We start from the raw sequence: 24,035 nt of genomic DNA, 5'->3' as shown, positions 1-24,035 counted from the left end.
TCATGTAATTAAGAGCCGTAAATCACCGGTTGTCACAAAGGGTGTGGTTGGAGCCCCTTAGGGGCTTTATTAGGCCATGTAGGATTCACGTCAGCAACATGTCAGCCCGGGGGCTTTATCATGCCCCCCTTTAATTTGCAGGGTGTGGATGGAGCCCCTGTCATGATTACCTAATTATTTATTTATTTAAATATTTATTTTTTTAAATTAATGGGCAATTTTAATAACTAGAAAATAAAAACACTACAAAGTCATTAAAAAATATAACAATAAAATTTATAACTAATAATTTATAAGTCGTCGTCTTCGTTGACTCCTCCTTCACGATAAAACCAAAGGTGCTCGGTCAGATCGGCTCGAAGGTTATGGTGTGTGTGCCTAGCCCGTATCTTCGCTCGGATAGCTTCTTTCTCAGCGTATGTTAGTATTGGGTTCGTCGGTTGGTTACTTTCATCATAGCTTTCTCCACAAAACGCTCTACCCGAGTCCTCCAATATCATGTTATGCAAAATGATACACGTATACATGATGTTTCTCATTTTACTTTTTTCAAGTATCCTCGACGGCTGGGCGATGATAGACCATCTTTTTTAACACACCGAAAGCCCGCTCGATATCTTTTCTTGCTGACTCTTGTTTTTTCTTGAAATACAATCTGTTTTCGTCATCTGGACATGAAAGAGTTTTTACCAACGTCGCCCACTCGGGATATATACCGTCTGTGAGATAGTAGCCATACTTATACTCCACGTCGTTTGCATAGAATGAAGTATCTGGTGCAACCCCGTCTATGACATCGTCGAAAAGATTCAAGGACATTAAAACTTGAATGTCATTGTTCGCACCAGCCATGCCAAAGTACGCATGCCAAATCCATAAATCTTGAGAAGCGACCGCTTGTAATATTAGGGTAAGACCATCGTGGTCGCCACGATGATGTTGACCTTTCCAAGCGGTTGGATATGTCGCCCATTCCCAGTGCGTGCAATCAAGACTACCCAACATCCCAGGAAACCCGTGTATACGCTGATGGGCCTCGTATAGAAGTGGAACGTCGGCTGCGGTTGGCATCCTCAAATATCGTCTCCCGTACAGAGAGATAACACCTAATAAACTAGTGTTAACAAAAAAGAATAACGATATAAATAAAAATAATAAATAATAGTGTAAAAAATTACCTTCACAAAAATTTTCAAGAGACTCACGACACATTCTTGATGACATCCTTAAATATTCATCCCACGCATCACTCGCTATGCCGTACGCTAGTTGCCTAATTGTTGTTGTACACTTTTGTAGTCCATAGAAACCAACTTTGCGACTTGCACTTACCCTTTGCGTGAAAAAAGGGAATTCGCCCGCAAGATCATTGGAAATCTTAGCGAATAATTGTCCGCTCATACGAAACCTACGCTTAAACTGACCATCATCGTACAACGGATTTTCACAAAAATAATCTTGCACTAGACGTTCATGAGCACCTAACCAATCCCGTTCAAGAGGCAGTTGTCTGGTACGCGATGTAGAGGATTCGGCTTCTTGTCGTAAATAATTAATCGCCTCCTGCGTAATTGCGAGAACCGTATCGTCAAGAACACCGTCGGATGAGGAGCTCGAAGACATTTTTTAGTGGGGAAATCACGAAAATAGCCAAGTCAACGCCGTTTTTTCAATTTTGGCCAACTGAAACGGCTCCCCAAGCCTTTACACGAATTCCGACACGGCTCAAGACATAACTTAAGAGCTTACCTCATCAGCCACTCACCTTTTGCCACGTGTCCGACAAACTTCTGAAACGACTTGGGTCACCTCAGGTTACTGTGACGGCTTGAGTACTTGCCGGAAACGGCTTGAGTACTTGCCGGAAACGGCTTGAATAGGGTCTCGAACAGTACCTGTGACGGCTTGAGTACTTGCCGGAAACGGCTCGGCTTGAGCACCACCGTAAACCACCACCACCCTCCACCCACCACAACCACCACCCGGATTAGTATAGATGCGGCGGATTAGTATAGATACGGCGGAGTTTGTTGAGTTGTTTGAGTTGCGAGTGGTTGCGAGTCGGAACAGTGCGAGTCGGAACCTCTGATATGTTGAAGGAACTCGAAACACCTCTGATATGGCTGAACAAAGGTGCACGTTCACTGACACAGTTGTGGTGGGTGGAGGGTGGTGGTGCTTGGTGAGGGTGGTGGTTGGTTGCAGGTTGGTGGTGCTCGGTGAGGGTGGTGGGAGGTTGCAGGGCGGTGGTGGGAGGTGAGGGTGGTGGTGGTGGTGCTCGGTGAAGTTTGAAGTGATATGGAGACATGGAGGATAAGGAAGGTGAAGACATAGGGTAAGAACTTAAAATGCCGTTTCACGAAAATAGCCAAAGGTGACAAAAGGTGACAGACTACAAAGGTGACAAAAGATGATGGGAGATGACAGTGGAGAGAGAAACAGGAGAGAGAAAGGTGATAAAAGGTGATGGGAGATGTTTGACAGTTAATACGTGGCAAAATGTGATTGGCCTTTGAAGAAAGTTCTTACCCTATGTCTTGAGCCGGGTTGGAATTCGTGAAACGGCATTTTAAGGGGTGTCAACTGGCTATTTTTGAAAAATTGACCAAATTTTGGCTATTTTCGTGATTACCCCTTTTTTAGTTGTGATTGGTATGTGTTTTAGTTGTGATTGGTGTGTTATTTAGTTTGGAATAGGTTTATATTCATATTTGAATAAATAAAAGTTTTTTTTTTGTTTTCGAACGTTGCCAAACGGCCATATTTGACCAATTCTCCTCGTTCAACGCGTTTGAAGCTCGTTACCACCATGGAGCCCAAGCCATGGCGCCCCTAGTTAAAGTCGTGGGTGTGGTGGGAGGGCGCTATAGAGTGTGAGCTGGCGGGGGTGGTGCCCCACACCCTCGGGCCTTAGCATAAATAAACAAACACAAACACCAGCGCATAATTATTTCCAAATTATAAGTATTTTGTAAGAGCATTCACATCCAATCCATCAAATTATACATACATTCCACTAAAAAACAACTCCTATATCAATATATTTCCACTAAAAACAAATACTTTTTCTCTCTCCTTTCAATTAAATAATATTATCATTACATTTTTCTCTAAGTTCCACTCACAACCACTTTCAAAATATATTAAAAAATTATAACGGGTGAACAGTGTCCCCCCAAATATACAGATGAACAGTAACATTTTCTCTCTCCTCTACACACAACCACTTTTTATACCCTTTATAATATAAAAACCCCTCCTCACATAATTTGATGGTTAGGATGTGAATGCTCTAACTTTCTCATGTTTTAATCTTTACAATCACTTTTCAATATAAGGTATGTTGTGATCAGAAATAAAAGAATAGTCCAATTTCATCATAATTGAACCTTTTGTTCTATCTACAAGTAACGATTCATCTTGTGTACACTTTAAAAAATAAAACATCTTACCTCAACAATACATCACATATTGGTATTTGACCACATTAACGGCCGGATGAACTAATGGAGCTGGTGATCGGCGACGACACCGTATTATACTGTATCTGCGAAAAATAAGCACTTGCTGAAGCATCACCAAGACGACCGGAGTAATCCTCCCTTATATGCAACACATCGTCGAAATCTTCAGGTAATGGTTCAATTCTCTTGAGAAATTTCAAAACTTGTGACATGCTCGGCCTCACTGCGGGCACACTATGCGAGCACAACAATCCAATCTTAAAAACCAACCTCATTTCCGCATCATCCAACTCGTTTTTAAGCTTCGGGTCAACCGCATTCAATAACTTATCCTTAAACCAACAATCCAACACCCAATCAACCAAAATAACCGCCTCTTCATGCCCTTGATGCTCCACAGGCCGCCGCCCACACACCACCTCCAAACAGAACGCCCCAAAGGCGAAAACATCTGTCGCCGTCGTTGCTTTCCCTTTTCTAGCTAATTCAGGTGCAATGTACCCTAAAGTTCCAGCCAAATGTGTTGTTTTTGCTTCCTTTCCATTGTTGCTAAACCGAGCGAGTCCAAAATCGCCCAATTTTGCATTCAAATCCGCGTCAAGTAACACATTGCTTGCTTTGATGTCTCTATGGATTATAACTTCAACCCATTCTTCATGCAAATACGCCAACGCTTCCGCTACATCCATAATAATTTTAACCCTTTGTTTCCATGTTAAAATCAAATCCGAATTCGAATTGAACAACAAGCTATCTAAGCTCAAATTGGGCATGTAATCATAAACCAAAAACAACTCCCCTTTTCGTCGACAATACCCAAGAAGGCGTACCAAATTCGGGTGGCGCAGCCGCCCAATTGTCGCGATCTCGGCCACGAATTCCTTCATTCCCCTACCGGATTCATGCCAAACCTTTTTCACAGCCACCGGAGTACCTAACTCCGGTAAAATCCCTTTATAAACCTGACCAAAACCCCCTTTCCCCAAAAGTTCACTTTCTTTAAACCCTTGTGTTGCTTTGTACAATTCTTTGTAACAAAACCTGTGGGGTCCATACTCCACCTCCCAAACTTCAAGAACTTCTGCAAATTTACGTTTTCTTCTTCTATACCAAACAATCCCCAAAATTATAGATATGAAAATAACAAGTAACCCACCTAAAGATAACCCAATTGCTAGAATCATCAGGTGTTTGTTTTTTGTTGTATTTTTCTTGAGAGGTAACGGTAACGGTGGAATATCGGAAACGTTAAATTCTTGAGCTTTACCGTTAACCTGAAAGCTCCAAGCTTGAACATAAAACCGTTGAAGAAGAACCCCAGTTGCAGAAGTGAAACCCACAAACATTTCATCTAATAGATATGTAGATAAATCTTTTTGTATAGAAGCAAGAGGTTTTTTAGGTTTTTCGACATGTAACGGAGCAAGTGTGACGTTGAATAGTTTATTAACGCCGTCGTAATCAACCCAAGCTCGAATTTGTTGTGAGCTTGCAAGAGTTAGGTTATTAAAAACCCCATCTTGGTCGTTGTAATAGCCAGCTGTTGTAGCGAAAACGGATACTACAGAGTTGATATCGAGACCTACGTGGTTGCTGTCGATGTCGGAGAGTTCGAGGTTTTTGAAAGTGTCGAATTCGAGAGCGACAACGTGGTTGGAATTGTCGCCGTCGTTGGTGCGGTTAAAGAGGCCTAAATGTTCGGCAGAGGAAGCGTCAATGACTGCTTTTGAGGGAGTGATAGCGAAGGTCATGCCGTGAAAGGTGTAACGTGGGTTTTCCGGTATGATTGCGAAGACGAAAGAGGTGGAGAAGGAGGTGGTGTTTGTGAAGGGGAAGGAGTGGGAATAGAAGGTGTGGCCAACGCCGGACATTTGAGTCTGGTTGGTGTGGAGGAGTTGGCCGTTGGGTTGGATTTCTCGTACGCCGGCGAGTTCTGAGTCGGTGAAGATGAAGGAGAAACCGGTGGTGTTGTCGGCAGAAATGAAGGATCCGGTGAGGAGAAGGAGTAGTGGAAGAATCATAGTCGAAAATTTGAGATTACTGGGCTCTTGATTTAGGTATTATGATTGAGTTTGAGTGTTTGACTGATTGTGATTTGGGTAAAGAAATCACCGGGTGATCGGAAATAGTGAATTCATTCAGTTTGACCCGTCTATGCTCCGCGCAGCCAATCCCATGTTTGCTGAAATCAATGTATCTTTTATCTGATTTTTTGAAAGGATCTTTTATCTGATTTTATCGCTGAACGCCTGAACTGAATAACATAATAAAAAAAAAAAAAAAATTAAATGTCATTGGTTTGGACTATTTTACCTATTTAGTTTAATAGTTTAAAACATTTTCATTTTAATCCAAGTAGTTTCAAACATTGTCATTTTAGTCTACTGGGTTAACTCCATCCCTTTATTCTATTGACTAAAAGGACATTTCGGTCATTTTATATGTAATTCTGTTAACTAAAAGGGTAATTCGACCATATAAAATGATCGGATTACCCTTCTAGCAGACAGAAAAAATGGACAGGGTTAACCCAGTAGACTAAAACGGTAATGCTTCAAACTATTTGGACTAAAATGGTAATGTTTCAAACATCTGGACTAAACTGACAAAATGACCAAAACCATAAAGAATAAAATCGCGTTTAACTCTAACAAAAATATGGTTGTTTGTAGAAAGTAATTTGTGTACGTTACCATTTGCTATTTTTTTAGTAAGTTACAGTAAAACTTATTTAAAATCATTAAATCAAGCCAAGTGGTTTAATTTGTTTGATATTATAGTAACTAGTGGGTTATTACCCGCGTTTCGCGGCGGGTTCGAAACGTAGATAAAAATAGACAAATCGTGACATGACATTTTATGTGACAATAAAAAATGACATTACGATGGTATATTCGAAAGTCACAAAAAAGTTATCAGTTCAGTGCGTTACGGTATCGGCGAAAACGAATACCCAGGCGGGTTCGGAACATAGTTAAAATAACTTATGATGGTATGTATGAAATTTAGGAAAACATTGTTCACATAAAAAAACTAACAAGAAATGACCAAAAATAAGTAAAAAGAAAAAAAATCTAAAAGTTTAGGGTCTAAATAGTAATTGCTATAATATGTAAAGGGAAAAAGCTAAAATTAAGGATCTAAATAGTAATTATCATAAAGTGTAAGTGAAAGACATAAAAAACTAAAGTTGAGGATCTAAATTGTAATTATAATAAAGTGTAAGGATAAGAAATACCTTATTAACAATGAGAGCATCTACAATAATCAATATTTAGGAGATATTTTTAAGATGCCACATGGCACCTGCACATAAATTTCTCTATCTTGCCATCTCACAAACAAAATACCCATCAAACAAAATACCCATCAAATATTTGTCTTTATCTCTCCCCTTTCCTACATCATACTCACATACTTTTCTTCCCTCCATTTTTTCTCACGTACACCACTACACTATCTCTCCTCCACCTCACACCCTCTTTCCTTCATATCACACTCTCTCTCTTTAAAAACACCAAAAAAATGACTATTGTGGATGTTCTAAATGGCTAAACATGTCATAATCAAAGTTGAGTGTTTAAAGTGTAAAGAAAGAATTTTTATTAAAGCTAAAAAATTTAGTTTTGCATTTCAAAAAGTGGTAACATTGCTGCTTGTTACCCATTTATCTTCTATGTCGATGTAATTTCTATTTAATTCCTGTTTTACACTTTAAAAAAATTATTTATGTAATTATATTTTATAACCAGGGTCGTTGAAAACCATGTCCAGATTGATGGAAGCGATAGCCTGAGCTAATGCTAGACCGAAAACGTCTCAAATACATACTTATGGTCTGATGTTTTGTATATGATTTGAGTAATATCTATTTTCAATATGGCGAGGTCCAAAATTGGACTTGGATTGCCATTCAAACACATGCATAATCAAAGACATGTAATGAAATTTTAAGATTTAGACTTAACAAAGAACAACAAATTTATCATCATCGCTTATAAGTTTTCAACAATTTTGAGTAATACAAACTTATCATCATCGCTTACAAGTTTTCAACAATTTTGAGTAATATGGGTCTCAAGTTTTCAGCAAAGCTGATTTTATTAGTATATTATGTAAAATATTAATTTTATTAAAAAATAGAGAATAGTTTTATGAACTTGTAAAACAAATAGTGATTCTCAATAATTAAGTTCATCATAACTTTTTATACAAATTTACTAAAAAAATATTGTTTTATTCGATCAAAAAGGGTGTGTTTGAAGAGTCAAATATCGTGAACTTAAGTAGTCAGAAATCACAAACTAAATAAAACAAAATATAACGATTTTAATATATTTTCTCCTCATCCAAAATCCACAATAAATGTCTTTACCCTTAAAGCAATATTGTGGGCCTATCACTCTGGGCTGGGCTTGCCGTGAAATCCGACGATCTAGTCCGATAACATAATAACTAACTGAACCATATTTGTTCGGGCTAAATGCTAATGGTCTAGTGGTATTTGTAAGGCAGGAGTGCTCAAAATGTTTTATTAAATAAGTCATTTCAAATTTTCAAATGCAGGTAAAAATATGTTAGGAACGATTTCGGCTGACTTCTAAATTAGATTGTTCATGGTTTGACCTTGTAATTTTGAAAATGATGAACATGTATGGTACAACCAAATTTTAACCACAAACCTCATTTCATTTAGTAGTTAAAAACATATGGATAAGGTAGTGATTATATTATCAAACTATAGATAACTGTTCAATACAAAACCAATTTTAAATAAAAACTATGACAACTGTATAAACACTAATTATTTATTATTGGAATATTGGATTTTAATAATCTCAGCTATTCGCCGTTGGCCGCTAACAATCCCAACTTCAAAAATAACCACTCGTAGTCCCAATCATTAACATATTGACCACCAATTGACCCTGACTAACAGAGCCCTAACGTCGTTAGTCTCCGGTCGCCGAAAAACCGTTTTTGTCTAGAAAAAAGTTTCTAAAGGTTCGATCTAAGGTTACAAAGAGGTTTGAGACGAAAAAGTTGAGTTTTCCGGCCAAAAAGTTGAGTTTTCTGGCGAAAAAGAAGTTTTCCAGCGAAAAAGGAGTTTGCCGGCGACTTTAATAATCGGGGCTTATACTAGAAAAAGGTTACCAAAAGTCCATAATAAGGTTACAAAGAGGTTCGGGACAAAAATATTGAGTTTTCCGGCAAAAAAACGTTTTTCCGGCGACCAGATACTAACGACATTAGGGTTCTGTTAGTAAGGGTCTGTTGAAGGCCAATATGTTAAAAGTTAGGGCTGACAGTGGTTATTTTTAAACTTGGGACTGTTGGCGGTAAATGACGAATAGCTGAGATTATTATAATCCAATATTCCTTTATTACTTTAAGTGTAATACAAAATATGACCATGTAATTGCATAGCCGCCTCTCTTTCCCAGTTTCCACTATGTTTGACATCCATTACGAACATATGCTTATGTTGTTCTTGTGGTCTCTACTTAAAGTTGCTTCAACCTCTTAAAACTACATGATGTAAACATCCTTAAATACACACATGCGTAGAACCGTCCTTCACTAATTCAACCACACGTTCATGAACAAATGATATAATAAAAGTTGTACTATATATATGTGTATAAATATATATATAATCATTCTTAGGAATGGATATACATGATCAATGCTTTCATAGTGTAAGTCAGACATCCAATCTAACCAAGTCTCGGTTCCTTAACAACATTTTGTGAAGAGTCGACAAATAACCTAACTCGAGTTGCCACAAAATCCATTGTAACAAAACTATCATGAGGAATCACATGAATAGTAGCCCTTGGCATCTCTTCCTTGATCTTCTTTTCCGCATCTTCGGCTTTCATCCCCATCAGTTCTGGCCAGTTTGTTTTCCTACCTGCAATGTGTTCATTTGCAAAATATCACAACGTTTTTATACACATTCTGTGTTCAAATAGGAACTCAAATAATGAAGGATATTTAAGAGTATGATAGTTTGCCGTAGTGGCGGATCTAGAAAAAACATTAAGAGGTAACATTTTAAAAAACAAGGGTAACGGAATCAAAAAAGCGTCAATTTTTTTCAAAATTTACACTACCACCCGGGCGTCAAGAGGTAGTGGGGCTACCCCTTTTTAAAGGCTATGTCCGCCCCTAGTTTGACGTTAAAAAAATAAAATAATGGAAGACCAGAAAATAGAGAAAATCAACTTACTTGGGAGAGTTTGTTGCGGTGTGACAAGGGGTGTATTTTCCTCGGCCATGACAATCGCTTTAATTTGAACACATTCGTGCTTCTATATATAGGGTTGTGGCTATATATAATGCCAACAAATGTAATCTGATTATGTTAGGTGACAACATCCAAGAGGATTTTTATTTTCCAATTTTCATAAAAAAGTCGTTCATCTTAATTTAATATTGTATTAATGTTTTTTAAACTTGTTTAAACTTTGGTGAGGTAATATCCTAAATATGCTAAAATACTGATGTTCATATTTAATTGTTTTGAAGATGTAACAGTGTGTAAACTTTTATTTAAAATAGTCAATTTTTATTAGATAGCGTAGCTTAATAGAATTGTCAAACAATTATATGCATGCAATAGGCGTGTGTTAATAATTTTGTTATTAGTGATCCCTAGTGATTGTTATATTTAAATATTTTAAAGTATAAAAGATTTTATATACCAAAATTGACTTAAGGATTCTTTTTTATCGAAGTTGATATTAACTCTATTATGATAAATAATGGTAAAGTTTATTGACAAAATGCCTTTAAAAAATTATATGGACAAAATGAAACCTAATAAAGTTAGTTTGCCAATTATAAAATTATATAACTACAATAAAAAAACGAACGAGATGGCGATATAAAAACTGCCGGCCAATGAATAATTTGATCAAACGGATATGGACAATAGAAGAAAAAACAAGCTCAAGGATAAACGTTTAAAATATATTATAAGAACAAGAGATAAAATTAATAAATAAGTTGTTGTATTTTAATAACTTCTTTCTTGTATACTTCGACAAGAATATTATATGAACAAAATATACTCTTAATTTTGTAGGCAAGATATAGATTTTACCATCATAAACATCATTGAACATTCATGGTTAATACATTTTTACATATATGTCAACAAGATGTACCGTATTCTTAAAATCGTATATTGATTTCTGGTTGGGATGATTAAATCTTGTTCTTAAAAAAATGTTTTAATAAGACTTTACTGAAACTGTTACATAACTAGTTGTATATCCCTTCAGGCGGAAATCAACAAGTCTTGATAAGGAAATTGATGACGTGGGTATTTCAAGCTTAAGAAACTAACTATAGGTGCAATATAGCGTAAAGGATTAAAAGGTTTAGAAGACGACCAACTGTGGTGAACAACAAAAAGCATGGGACAGGGTCACGTCCCATCACACTTTACGTGTGACTTCTCTCACTTGGCCGCAAAAGAGCATGTGGGTGAATACACTCTTTTATCCGCAGGTCCAAAGCCTTCAACCCTCCAAAAAGGGCGACCCCTCACTGCATACACGGATCGCTTAGTCAAATGTTTCCTCTCTTGGCACATTCCTTCTCTATAAATGGTCCACACTTGGTCATTCGGCCAAACATTCCGAAATCTCACTCTTTCTCTCTAGAACTTGCACATTGCATGTTCTATTCTCCATATACCAAAACACTATCACATTGCATGCATTAGATCTGGGTTGAATCTCTTTCAACCTTAAATTCAAAGCAATTGATAGAAGAGTGATCCGACCCTACATATTGCATACGTAGGGGGACCCCGCGACCTGCGTTAGGCAAATCAAGACTCTTGAACCCTTTTGCCTAACCAGTCCGCTCACTATTCTTGGTCTCATATTTGTTGTAGCAACAAGTTGGCGCCCACCATAGGGCTACGCCACTAAGTTTATCTTTGAAAACTAGTAGTGTAGCTCCAACTTTGTCAAAACCATCATGTCTGAAAGTGAATCTCCGGGTGAGGTGAACCAAGTACCACGTACTTCTATACCTAGTGCTAGCCAAACTCCACCGGCTATACCCACCTCATCCTCATCTCCGGGGAACACCCCAATAGGAGCCACGTATCCTGAGTTCTCTTCTTTTCAGACACCAACCCCATCTCGTTCAAGGGTCTCATCCTCTCATATCGGTGCAACATGCACACCAACACGCATCGATTTAACACCTGATGGGGTAGCAATCAACTTTCTACAGTTGAGGTCCCTCCTTAACCAGTATGTGAGCAGAGAAAGGGATAAAGGAGTAAGAATCAGACTGGATTATGACGAACCAGACCCTCATTGTCACCTGGGCCACCTTTGCCTCCTTTTGTAAGTTCACAACCTACCATATCCAGAAATGAAGCTGGTCCTAGTCACCCTCCACCAAATCCGAGTCCGTATGCAGTTGCAAGACCAGATCCAACCATCTTTCCTTTATTCTCCTCCCAACCGGTAGCAACTGGTGCACCGTTGGGACATGAGTTAACTTTGGATCAGTTGCTACAGTCACCAGCTTCAAACCTTCCTCCTTATGTGTCCACAACATGGAAGCAGGCTTTGTTTGTTCTTCCCTTGGCACGAAGTGCAGCTATGAGCACCTCCATGGGGATGAACTACATGTCTAAAACCCGAAATCCTTCAAGGCTTCAACTTGATGCCACAAATGATGGCTCAAATGATGGCAAGCTTCCCTTGGCAACACTTCATTAGCCAAGTGTTGGCCACTCAAGGGAATGCAAACAACAATCCGGCCTTAAGAGCAGAAGAAGATCTTGCTAAATCTTACAAGCCTAGCAATTTGTCTTGTTTTTCTCAACAAATTGCCGCTTGGATTATGATGCCATCTCACATAAGAACGTATGATGGAACCGAAGATCCCGAAGACCATCTCCAAATCTTCACCGGGGCTGCGAGGATTGAAAAGTGGTCCAACGCCGAGTGCTGCCTTATGTTCATGCAAACCCTTGTAGGGTCTGCCCGAATTTGGTTCAATGACTTGCCCGACAGAAGCATTCGAACCTTCGACGATCTAAGCAAAGGTTTCTTGGCTAACTTCGCAGCAAAGGAGATACGTCAAAGATGAAACGACGACCTTCCAAGTCAAGCAAAGGGATGATGAAAGCCTTAGGGTCTGTTTGGTATGGGGTAATGGAATGGACGAGGGAATAGAATGGACAAAGGAATGGAATGAGTAAGGGAATGAAATGGGTCATTACCATTCCATGGTCATATTTGGTTAACCTGTGAGAATGGATTGATGCATTACTTTGTGTTGTCTGGTATGCGAAAAAAGACGAATGAATGGAATGCAATTCATTGAAAATGACAACAATACCCTTGTCTGAAAATAAAGAAAAATTACTAGTTTTCACAAAATTTTCCATTAAAAATCAAAATTTATTCAAAAGTTTCCAACCAAAATAATTAAAAATCATCCAAGGTCTGCAAATTAAAAATAATCCAAAAGTCATCGAATATCACGTCAAGCAATATCTTCAAGCATATTCTTTACCCATCCAAATTTGCGTTCTTCATCAACCTTAAAAAAGATTACCATCAACTCTTCATTTTGAGCAAGCTTACATACAGCCTTGTCACATTCACGAGTAGTCAAACCCACAACTTTGAGCACATCAAGCATAGCTGCAACAAGCTTCTCATCTTCATCTTCATTCCATTTTTTTTTCCTGGACCCCTTTCAGAATCAGGTTGTGATTCCATGTCTTCACACAACAAACCAATGTTATATAAATAATAAAAACATTCAATTATTTATAAACAACAAACATAAGATAACAAACACATAAAAACATTCAGATTTATTCTAACAAAAAACATTTAATAAACAATACCAAAATAACATAACTAAAATGTGATGGTCTAATAAATCAGTGATGTCTAGATGTCCATGAATTAAACATAGATGTTGCTAAATTTTGTCTGAAGTTTGTCCATTCATTCGACCATTCATTCGAGGTCCCAACTCTTGTAATATGTTCCACATTTGAGCCAAGATCTTCGTCATCCACATCATTATTTGTGTCAATAAACTCAGCATCATCGAAAGGATCATATGCCATTTCTCTTCGAATAAAGTCTCTCCTGATCTGCGAAATTGAAACTACGCTACTCGATTCTTCACATTGTGTGCCAAAACGTACAGGAAAATTACTTTTTTTTGTGTGGGTTTGTGTTTGTCTTTTGGTTGATTTTAGACAAATTTGTTAATGAGGTTTCCAATAAACAATATGTACTGTTTCTTTATATGATTCTATGTCATATGAATTTGTTAGGTAACCTAATTAGTTTCTTAACACTAACTAATACCAATATTAGGGGCCTATATGCATTGCAATTGAAATCTTAGTTGTGCTATAACTGTTAAACATAGCTGCAGTCCAAGGATCCATTATGTAATATTCTTGTTTCATCATTTAATACTTTTTTTTCAAAAGCGACCCGTTTCAACCAAAACCTATTATAGTAACAACCCGCTTTGACCCAAACCAACATGACACTTTTTAAGTGGCCCGTTTCGACCCAAACGCAACATGACCAGTCACCCAATAGCACACCCTCCAACACAACACTCATTGGTCTTTCTAGTTTCTACCAACAAAATCCTATCTAAACAAGCCTATTGAATTGACTTACTAACTAAACCCACAAGTGTTCAAACAAAGATCAACACAACAATAAGGAAGTAACAAACAAAACAAAGATGAAAAGGGTTGCAACAAAAAAACGTACCTTTTATGGTAAAGGTCCAACGCCAGCAACCGCAACTGTTATCTGCAAAAAAAATTATATGAAAAACAAAACATTCAGTTTTGACTAAAAAAGGATGAGACATTAAATTCTTGCATAAGCTTATTTTTTAGGTTCGGGGTCGGCTCGTTTACTAAATAACAAACTTTTCAGGCTCGTGAGCTCGATAATTGAACCTCGTGCTCGAGCTCGTTTACTAAATAAGCTTATTTTTAAGTTCGGGGTCGGTTCGTAAACGTGTTTAAATAAGATTGGCTCGGCTCGGCTCTTTCACACTAAAGCTCGATAAACAAACGAGCTTTTATTTTAGGCTCAAGCTCGGCTCGGGCTCAAAGGCCCGGCTTATTTTGCGCTTTTTTTCGAGCCGATCTCGAGTAGCTCGCGAGCCGCTCGGCTCGCTTGCACCCCTAGTTAAAACTCACCAGTAATTCAATACATAGAACCGAAATAGACTATAAAATATGAACTATCAAAACAGAACAACAAGAGTTGTGATATGAAAAAGTAACGAACAACTTGAATAAAAATGGAAAACCTTTTTGTTGTGTTTTATTCTAATTTATTACTTCTAACAGACACCCAAAAATTAAAAAAAAAAAACGATGAATTGAATTATGTAAAGAGTTAATTTACACCCACTAACAATCACCATCACACCCCACCTTGAAATAGCGACCTCTCAATCAGGGGCGATGCTTTGAAGGGGTCGGGCTCCCGGACCCCCGAACTTTTCGGCCAGTAGTGTTATATATGTAGTTTTCGTATAGAATTTTTTGGGTATATATGTTTTCGAACCCCCGGTTGTATAGAAATTTTTGGGTATATACGTTTTCGACCCCCCGTAAAAAAAGTTCAAGCTTCGCCACTGCCCTCAATGCACCATCAATAAACTAAAATTGAAATCAAAATATGATTGAAGTTCATATTAAAGTTCACCATTCATTCACTGAAAGTTTGGGATGATAAAATCACAAGAATTGAACAAATAAATAAACAATTTACCTGATTTCGTGTCTGATGACGAAAATCACAACGAACTGGGCAAATTAGGGTTCCAGAGGAGTGACGTTTGCTCTATGAAAATGGCGATATATATAAGCAAAATCATAATCCATTCCTTGTTTAGAGGATGTGCAAATCAGATAACGATGGAAGGGGAGGGATAATCGGTGAGGAGGGGGCAAAATAAAGAAACAACCGTTTGATATTGAACGGAATGAAAAAAAAACTGAGGGGAGCCCAGGAATAGATTTCAACAATTTTAGAAGGAATGGAATGGTGTATGTAATGCTTTATTCCATTCACATCATCAACCAAACACTTCTTTTTTCATTACCCTTGAATGGATTATTCCATTCCATCCTCCATTACCTCATACCAAACACTACTTTAGAGATTTCATCGAAAGGTACAAGAAAGAAGGGTTAACATACGTAGGTGCTGACGAAAAGATGAGGGTTGCAGGCTTCATGAATGCAATCACCTCCAAGTACCTAAGAACATATATGTATATTCGGTAAGAGGATATGACGATGCAAAATCAACAAAGAATTCACATATACATATATCCGGCGGTCTAATGATTCCGGTGACTTCGATGATAAATCAACAATGGAGATGAAGTGACTTGTGAACATTTTGGTTAGAGTGATTTATCAATGGTGGTAATTGTAAGTTTAACTCCCTTGGGTGGTCGTCGGAGTCATCGTCGGTAGATTTGATGGGGTAGTAGGAGAAAGAATCGTAGCTATTAGATAGAGAAGAGCGAGACGAGTTTGGTCTGATCTTTAAGAGCACATATGAAGACCATATTAATCAAATTCGGGTTAATGGAAGGGTGAACACATATGACATGGGAAAAGGATGTATATGGTTGTAGGCTGGGAGTGGCCGAGTGGGAGCGTATGATAGAAAACCGTCTGCTGATTGCTGGTTATTAGGATAGAGAAGGTAAAAATTGCCCTGAACTGCTGCTTCTTGAAGCTTGCTAGGGACTTTAAATGGCCTAGATTAAAGTTGGTTATTTTACACGAGTCAGATCTTTTAGAAAGGTAGTTTTTCTTAACGGTGGCAATATAATAAATATATAACTAGTTGTTTCACGGGGCTCCTACGAAATTATAAAAGTGCACTATATGCTTCTTTGTTAACTAACACAAGAAATAAGCGTCATTAATTAATTTTCACCAATATTTTAGATTTAACACATTCTTGCCTAGAACATACAAAAGAATAAACGGATATCTACCCAGGCATAACATGATTACGGTATTGCGTTCTCAAAACACATAAGACCCTAAATAACTACCTAAAGCTTATACACACAGGTTCCATCATCACTCCTAGCCGTTGGATCAAAGTTTTCAGCGGAAGGATCGGTGCAACCTTCAGGAACAGGCACCTTAACTTGTTGAGCAGCTTTGCCTGCAACCATAACATCAATCAAAAGCTTCAAACTATAAATTCAGTCGAAAACTTTCCATAAATGCGTGCCTTGATTGAAGAAACCCTAACCGTAAAAGGCTCCATTATTAATGGCATCTTCATTAGCATTTCCAAGTGCGGCTTCATTTAAGTATTTGTCTGCTAGTTGAACTCTTTTCACATTTTCTTGTTCCTTAACAAGCATGTTTCCATACTCAAGAAGCTTTTCAAGAGTCATCTTTGGTTGTTCAAAAGTAGGAGGTGCTTCCCTTGAGTTCACAAGTCGTTTTCCTATATTTTCTACCCCAATGCCCGAGATCCATTTTCTAACTTCATCATCGTACACTCTTGCTCTCAAAGCGCCAAAGAAATCTGCACAAACACAAATTGATGTTCACTTGTGGAAATTAAGAAAGCAGTTTACAACAACAAACTAATTTGGTGATGAAGTAGCTAAATAACCAAGCCTGTCTAGAGGCCCAATTTCAATTTAAGCCCATATATGTAAAAATGTAAATTAAGTTGTTTTGGGTTTGATGTTAATAATAATATGTCAAATAGATAAGAACACAACGCTAGCTCCCAACAAAACATTTCAAATCGTTTAAAGAAACTTGTGTCACATGTTTCATCTAAATTATATTACTTAAAAGAATAGAACAATGTGGGAATAAATAATTCTTTCTAGAATTCAAATTAATGGGTGATATGTGTGGTCAAATGAACGAAATCATTAAATATAGCTAGAAATGAAACGGGTCAAAACTGATAATTAAGAATGGATCAAAATTCACCTATCTCTTTAAGCAATATAATACATTAGTACTTTAAAACTACTAACCGTTAAAACCGAACCACTAAACTGCAAAAACGTAAAAAATGATCGGTTTGGTGGCCCAACCAACCTGGCCGGTTGGGTTAGTCTTTTCTCCTATTTAATTAACAGTTCAATCCAAAGTTTTGATCACAGCCGGCCACACAACTAAGCTTACCCGTAATTAACAAGATACATGCTTAGCTTACCAATGGATTGTCCGGGGAAGGTGTCTACAAGCTTGACTACATCCTCCTTAGGAACATTATCAGTTCGGAAAATACCCATGCAAACACCGATTCGATCTTCACGAGTAGGGGCCCAATAAAACTTCTCCATTCGTCCATCACGAATAAGAGGTGCATATAATGTTGAAAAATCGTTACCGGTGACAATAATTGGGACTCTAGGGTTTTCTTGCTTGTTGTACATGCCCGGAAGCTGAACATTAGTAGGGTTATCGGCTATGTTCATAAGTGTAGCATTCACCATCTGGTTGTTAACGGTGTATTGTGTAGTTCCACCCATTCGGCCCGCACCCGCATCAAGATCGTTGATGAATAACACACACATTTTCCCTTTACTAATCATGTCTGCCGCTTCACGGTATCTCTGTCTGATTAACTTTGCGGGTTCCCCTGCATTCCCGCTTTCTAATTCACCCGCACTCATCATAATCGGGCTGGCTCACATGCATGACACAAATTAATATTAGTCTAGAGACGATGAAGCTGATGTGATAACTTCGACTCATTTACTTATGGGCCAGTTGAGTTAGGTTATTTTTAGGTCTAACATGTCTAAAGTAATTCATAAAAACTTTTAGATCACTTTAATATGTATATAGAAAAGAAGAACATAATGAATATTTTCAATCATAGGTAATGTTTCTGACAAAGATAGAAGTATTTTCTCATTAATCTAAACTACCAACCCTTTGGCCACATCGATCTTGTATTAAAAACACAATATAGGATATGAAAGTTCTGAGAAGCAAGGTTAGAGAACTCGCTAGTCGCTAGTTGGCCGCTGAGTTGGGGACTAGCGACTACTCGGCATTACTCATGGTTAATCGGGATTAATCGGATCGGCTTTTTTCTATGTAATTTTCAGTTTTATGTATACATATACACATTTTTATCGGTAAATATTTTAAGTAGCTAGGTTTTAACTTTTACTCAACTCATTGTTTTAAGTATACAAGATTAACTGTTAGAATTCACATGGTTTGGTTGGAAATTGGCCGGAATTTAGAGGTTTTGGCCGGAATATACAGGTTTTTTGCCGGAATCTGGCCGGATTCGCCGATTTTTGGCTGGCCGACTAGGTCCGACTAGGCCCGACTAGCGATTAATGGACTAATTAACGAAAAATTACTCAGTTACTAGCCGACTAGCGATTAATCGCCGCCTAGTCGCGATTTTTACAACACTGCTGAGAAGGATGAAAACCTACTTGATACCCATTTTGGCGAATACAAGCTCACACTGGAATGACTTTCCTTGACCTTTGCCTCCCCAAATGCCTAAAATTAATGGAACCTGCACTTGAAATTGTACATCTACTTTAATTTTTTTGAACTGAAATTTCATCATTTTTAATTGGAATATAACTTATGGATATGTTGAATTCTAAACGAATTGAAATGTGCGCCCAAAGTAAAATAAAAAAAATCATATTATTGTTGTACTAGTATAGTTTTGTACGGACAGTTAACACACTAGTCTGTTTGTTATAAAAAAAATTAGACAAAAAGTGTTTAGGTTTAAAAGATTACTGTTAATTTTGGCAAATTCCACTCATATGTTGGTTACCTTGATATTTGGCAATGTCATGAAGTTCTTGGTGATATGAACAACAAGTTTATCCATGAAAGCTGGAGCAATGTAGAATCCATCCATGTAATTATCCAAATTATATCTGCCATTCATGTATAAAGAAGATTAAACAAAGACTCAATATAATGGAAATGTTTAAAAACAAAAGAAAATCTAATAAAAACACAAGTGTATAGAAGTAAAGGCTTACTGTCGGAGGCCAGCACTTAGGTACTCGTAGGAGCTCAAGACTGCGTAATGGGTGCCGTTATCCATGGGGGCTTGGAAAAGAGTATCAACCATTCCTTTGCCGCGCGTAATGTCTTGTTGATCATCGGATTCATCAAACGCAAGTCCTCTCCATCGATCCTTGTTGGTCTGCTTCTCTTCATCGACTTCGGCAGCAACAACCTTAAGTTTCCCACTTAAAACATTTGTTTTCTTGGGTTTAAAACTCGGTTTCTTTATGTCTCCACCAAAGAAAGCTGATGTTAGAGGCAGTGTTCTTCCACAGTGGCTGTACCCATTCAAGTTCACCTGCAATAAATATGTCATTAAGGTATTATCAAATTAAACAGATAGTTAAACGTGTGTAAAGTTATAATAAAAATAATTTTAGTTTTTAAGAGAAACATGTTTTTAATAAATTTTATATTACAATTTAATTAAACAAATAAAGTAAGCAATGCTATGTAGTTAGAATATGAAAAGTATAAAAAGTGGTTGTGAGTGGAGGAGAGAGAAAATGTAATATATATTGAAAAGGAGAGAGAAAAGGTATTTGTTTTTAGTGGAAATATATTGATATATGAGTTGTTTTTTAGTAGAATGTATGTATATTTTTAGTGGATTGGATGTGAATGCTCTAATAGTTAGATAATTACTAAATTATATATTAAACAAAAAACTAAAAAAGAATATTAATAATGCGGTTACTTAATAATACGGATCATTTTTTAATTCAAAAAAGTAAATATACATTACTTCAAAATTACTTTATTTACAACTCTGTTTCCAAAAAAATAAATGATAGTGGAACGTTGGCAAATAAAATTGTGTATAAACTAGCGGGATCATTCCGTGCTATGCGGCGAGTATTTGGTTGGTGTCGGTTTGGTTCATTACGGTATCACCACTCTCTATAGCAACCATAATAAACAACCCAAAAACTAAATTTATAATATGCGTTAAGGAAATCGACACATGTTTTATATCAACCGAAAACTATAGAAACGAAAAAAAAAAAACGTTACTGATTGGATTAGTTAACTTTGGATCATAATTATGATTAGTTAATTAAATACTAACATTGGATCATAATTATAAAATTTATGTTTGATTAAAAAACTTACGAATTAAAGTTATACAATGCAACTTAAGACATAATTTTGTTTGGGAATTATTAATCTTATAAGATCAGATTAAAACTATTTTTATGTATAATTTGTAAACTAATAATTTCTTGTGATATAACCATTATCATTTAATCTTACTGTATATACATCACACCCAAAAATAAAATATAAATAATATGTTCTTAATTAATGCCTTTATGAAGAAATTCTCAAGATAAACTATATTATTTATTTGTATAAAAAGATTTGATCTCAATTACTATTTAGAAATTATACCTTTTAACAGGCTGTCACAAATTGTAATGGATGGGGGCAAATTATAAATAAGGAGAAGCACTTAGAATGGTTTTTGTGTAAAGCAAGCTAGTAAGCATTGTAGAACAATTATGAATTAGGGGAGGCAGGGCGGTGCTAATTTGGTACGTGATGGAAAATAACAACGCGTGGAACTTGTTCAATTTCCACCGCCACCCATCAAATATCACGAGTAATGGAAGGATCCCGTGAAAAAATTCACGCGTGATGGAGGAAAGGATGTGAGAGTTTATTGTTGGGTGTTGTGAGTGATGACTATTGTCACTAAAAAAAGTTGTGAGCGATGGAAAAATGGTTGATGACATGGCGGAACTTGATTGGATGTTGTGAGTGATGGAATTTTTACAAGTGATAACCACCCCCTCCCCTTAGTACTGTTCACATTTTAAAATGTTACTATATATAATATATTTTTATATTTCTAAAAAGTTAACAAGCACAAAAAATTAACAAATTATTGTAGATTCATATAAAATGCACACTTAAGTATTATGAAAATGTAGTCAGCTTAGAGATTTAGACGAACTACTTTGTATTCAAAACTCATTTCAAAATGTGTAACTTTGTCAAGAAAGCGTAAATTTACTAATTATTGCAGTGGTGTGCATACCCTCTTGAAAAGAGTTAATAGATACTGTTTAACTACGTAGAAGTAAAAAAAAAGGATAGTTGCTATGACACATAAAAAAATGTTGAGGTGGTAAAAAAAATTTGAGGTGGTAATTACCGGTGTCTGGATTACAGCTCCGGCAGTGGTAGTCATTGACAATAAGACTAAAGAACCAAGGAAGAATGAGATGGTTTATTATGATGGCTTTGAAAAGTTAGTTGACTGAAGAAGATGAAGGATAGTTACTATTTATAGTAAGAAATCAAGATGGAGATGTGAGCTTTTGATTCTTCCAGAAACCGAAAGTATGTGGTTTGGGTTTGCAGATTTCTAACCACCACACGATTGGGAGATTCAAAGTGTCCATTAATCACAAAAGTAATGTGATGTTAAAAATAATAAAATATACATGACATATATACACTAATATAGGATTTGTTTGATAATTTTTTTTTTTATAACTAATGGATTTGTTTTTAAAAATTAAAAAGAAACAGAAACAGACAAACATCATAAAAATCATATGATTTTACAATTTCATTTAACAAATTGTTTTGGTGTTGCATAGTTACTCTCCAATCTTATGATCTTACATGAAATCATGATCTGGACTATAGAATCCTAATATCTTATCCGATTTGATCATGTTTTGCGCGCTAGTGAATTTAAAAAGCTATCTTTATGCTAACTTTGTTAAAAGACGATATCTAAATCCGTGATAATCTAATTTCGTATTTGAAAGCTCTATAAATATTATCATGTTTGAATTTCAAACTATATCATATTATTAGTATATTTGTAATATGAATTTTTACAATTAAAATATGAATTTTACAATTAAAATGTCTATTTGACTAGAATCTTCCGGTCTTACTTTTTTTCAATCTTTTAAAGACAATAACAATAAACAGTGGAACTTTATAATTAATATTGACAACCAACTTGAACGAGACTTTGGCCTTGCATGAAGATAAACTGTTGAATTATTTATACCGACACCAAATGACAACAATATGGAGATTTCTAGCAACTACTAGATTTTGAAGTGTTTATTTGCATAAACTTGTAAGTTATTCTATCTTACTAACATTTGTTAATTATAAAAATTAAATGAATACGGACTATATATTATTTGTAACAAGCCATTGATATATAACAAAAGAAAAATAGTAAGAAATAAAAATAAAACATATCACCAAGGTTAAGACCTGTCAATTCAATAATATGTATGATTAAGAATGGTAACTTAGTTTTGATTCATATTAATGTTCGTATTTGATTATAACATGCAACAAGCCAACAACTAGTGATGGTCGTGATATAAAGTAATCAAATTTTGAAATAACTACTATCATGCATTATGTAATTTCTTAGAGTTTTTACAGTGATGCCAGTTTCAAAAAGTAAATCACAACTAACGTTGCTTGTCAAAATATTTCACAAATGATGCCAAAGCCATTCAAAATGGCGATTTCTTCCTTGGGTTGTAGGCTTCTCAGAATTTTGCAGTAAATTGCAGCTTTATTTAGGGAATTGCAGGAGACATTTCATTGGACTCCATCGATAATGGCAAAATTCTGAATTTATTGCCATTTAGAATGGCGAAAAGTTAATGTCTGCACACAGCCATTCTTAATGGCGAAACATTTAATTCTCTGCACCAGTTGCCATTATTAATGGCGAAACATTAATAAGTCTGCACACACAGCCATTAAGAATGGCGAAACATTTAATTGTCTTCACTTGCCAGCTCATCATCTTCTTCATCGTCTTCATCATCAAAACAATGAATGGCTGCTGTTTTTCAAGAAATCACTTCAAAATCCGTTACCGCTGGTACGTTTCCTTTTATTTTTTTCTTAACGGGTCAAAACAGGTTCAGGTTGAAACATGTCGTGTTTTTTAAATATGGGTCGAACCGCACTGGGTTGACCTAGAAACACGTTATTTTGTGTATATATTTTAAACAGTTATAACTAAATCATGTCCATTATCAATGGCAATTGTACAATGTTTAAAGATTTGGCCATTTCAAATGGCTTTTTGTGTAGAAATTAGTTGTACCTTTTCGCCATTAAGAATGGCATATCTTCAGGAATTGCAAAAAAAATGCCATTTGTAATGGCATATGTACCAGATTCAAAAAAATCGTCATTTGTAATGGCATATGTGTACCAGATTCAAAAAAATCGCCATTTGTAATGGCTTATGTGCCTGGGCCATTACACATTCCCTGCAAAAGTCTAAACATTCCCTGCAAAATTCTGAGAATGTCACACCCTGGCTTTGCGGAAGCGTGGGTTTATTTGGTGTGACTTCTTAATACCATAGCTTAACCACAACAAAGCTATATGAAAGTAAAACCATGAAGATCATCCATAGATTCATGTTTTAAAATAAAATACCACAACATTGTTTTAAAGCG

General features: G+C 36.3%; 4 protein-coding genes across 4 annotated transcripts; all 4 read right to left on the bottom strand.

The window, feature by feature from the left end:
• Nucleotides 1-549: 549 nt before the first annotated feature.
• On the bottom strand, nucleotides 550-1,623 carry LOC110942832. The gene is made up of 2 exons (XM_022184594.1): nucleotides 1,179-1,623; nucleotides 550-1,106 (listed from the first exon to the last, which is right to left on the bottom strand). The coding sequence occupies exons 1-2, from the start codon at nucleotides 1,621-1,623 to the stop codon at nucleotides 550-552; spliced, it is 1,002 nt and encodes a 333-aa protein (XP_022040286.1).
• Nucleotides 1,624-3,346: 1,723 nt separating this feature from the next.
• Nucleotides 3,347-5,672, bottom strand: LOC110940203 (L-type lectin-domain containing receptor kinase V.9). Its single transcript, XM_022181755.2, has one exon. It carries the CDS (start codon nucleotides 5,483-5,485, stop codon nucleotides 3,488-3,490), a length of 1,998 nt encoding a protein of 665 aa, XP_022037447.1. The 5' UTR covers nucleotides 5,486-5,672; the 3' UTR covers nucleotides 3,347-3,487.
• A 3,405-nt stretch (nucleotides 5,673-9,077) lies between these two features.
• On the bottom strand, nucleotides 9,078-9,754 carry LOC110938652 (subtilisin inhibitor). The gene is made up of 2 exons (XM_022180835.2): nucleotides 9,697-9,754; nucleotides 9,078-9,378 (listed from the first exon to the last, which is right to left on the bottom strand). The coding sequence occupies exons 1-2, from the start codon at nucleotides 9,743-9,745 to the stop codon at nucleotides 9,182-9,184; spliced, it is 246 nt and encodes an 81-aa protein (XP_022036527.1). The 5' UTR covers nucleotides 9,746-9,754; the 3' UTR covers nucleotides 9,078-9,181.
• Nucleotides 9,755-16,444: 6,690 nt separating this feature from the next.
• Nucleotides 16,445-21,830, bottom strand: LOC110940202 (ribulose bisphosphate carboxylase/oxygenase activase 2, chloroplastic). Its single transcript, XM_022181754.2, has 7 exons — nucleotides 21,728-21,830; nucleotides 19,542-19,867; nucleotides 19,328-19,433; nucleotides 18,969-19,054; nucleotides 17,723-18,195; nucleotides 16,790-17,071; nucleotides 16,445-16,699 (listed from the first exon to the last, which is right to left on the bottom strand). Exons 1-7 carry the CDS (start codon nucleotides 21,761-21,763, stop codon nucleotides 16,584-16,586), a joined length of 1,425 nt encoding a protein of 474 aa, XP_022037446.1. The 5' UTR covers nucleotides 21,764-21,830; the 3' UTR covers nucleotides 16,445-16,583.
• Between the last annotated feature and the right edge of the window lie 2,205 nt (nucleotides 21,831-24,035).

Source organism: Helianthus annuus, chromosome 1 (assembly GCF_002127325.2).
Source record: "Helianthus annuus cultivar XRQ/B chromosome 1, HanXRQr2.0-SUNRISE, whole genome shotgun sequence".
Classification (NCBI taxonomy): Eukaryota; Viridiplantae; Streptophyta; class Magnoliopsida; order Asterales; family Asteraceae; genus Helianthus; species Helianthus annuus.
Note: the sequence above shows the minus strand (reverse complement) of the source record. Positions and strands in the feature narration are given on the sequence as shown.

What these genes read in the sequence shown, in the direction of transcription:
- LOC110942832 (XM_022184594.1), bottom strand. Translation starts at nt 1,623, where the DNA reads ATGTCTTCGAGCTCCTCATCCGACGGTGTTCTTGACGATACGGTTCTC. An exon ending in TCTTGAAAATTTTTGTGAAG is followed by an intron (nt 1,107 to 1,178) that starts GTAATTTTTTAC and finishes CTAGTTTATTAG; the next exon opens with GTGTTATCTCTCTGTACGGG.
- LOC110938652 (XM_022180835.2), bottom strand. Translation starts at nt 9,745, where the DNA reads ATGGCCGAGGAAAATACACCCCTTGTCACACCGCAACAAACTCTCCCA. An exon ending in ACCGCAACAAACTCTCCCAA is followed by an intron (nt 9,379 to 9,696) that starts GTAAGTTGATTT and finishes AACACATTGCAG; the next exon opens with GTAGGAAAACAAACTGGCCA.
- LOC110940202 (XM_022181754.2), bottom strand. Translation starts at nt 21,763, where the DNA reads ATGACTACCACTGCCGGAGCTGTAATCCAGACACCG. An exon ending in GAGCTGTAATCCAGACACCG is followed by an intron (nt 19,868 to 21,727) that starts GTAATTACCACC and finishes TATTTATTGCAG; the next exon opens with GTGAACTTGAATGGGTACAG. An exon ending in TAATAATGGAGCCTTTTACG is followed by an intron (nt 16,700 to 16,789) that starts GTTAGGGTTTCT and finishes TTATGGTTGCAG; the next exon opens with GCAAAGCTGCTCAACAAGTT.
- LOC110940203 (XM_022181755.2), bottom strand. Translation starts at nt 5,485, where the DNA reads ATGATTCTTCCACTACTCCTTCTCCTCACCGGATCCTTCATTTCTGCC.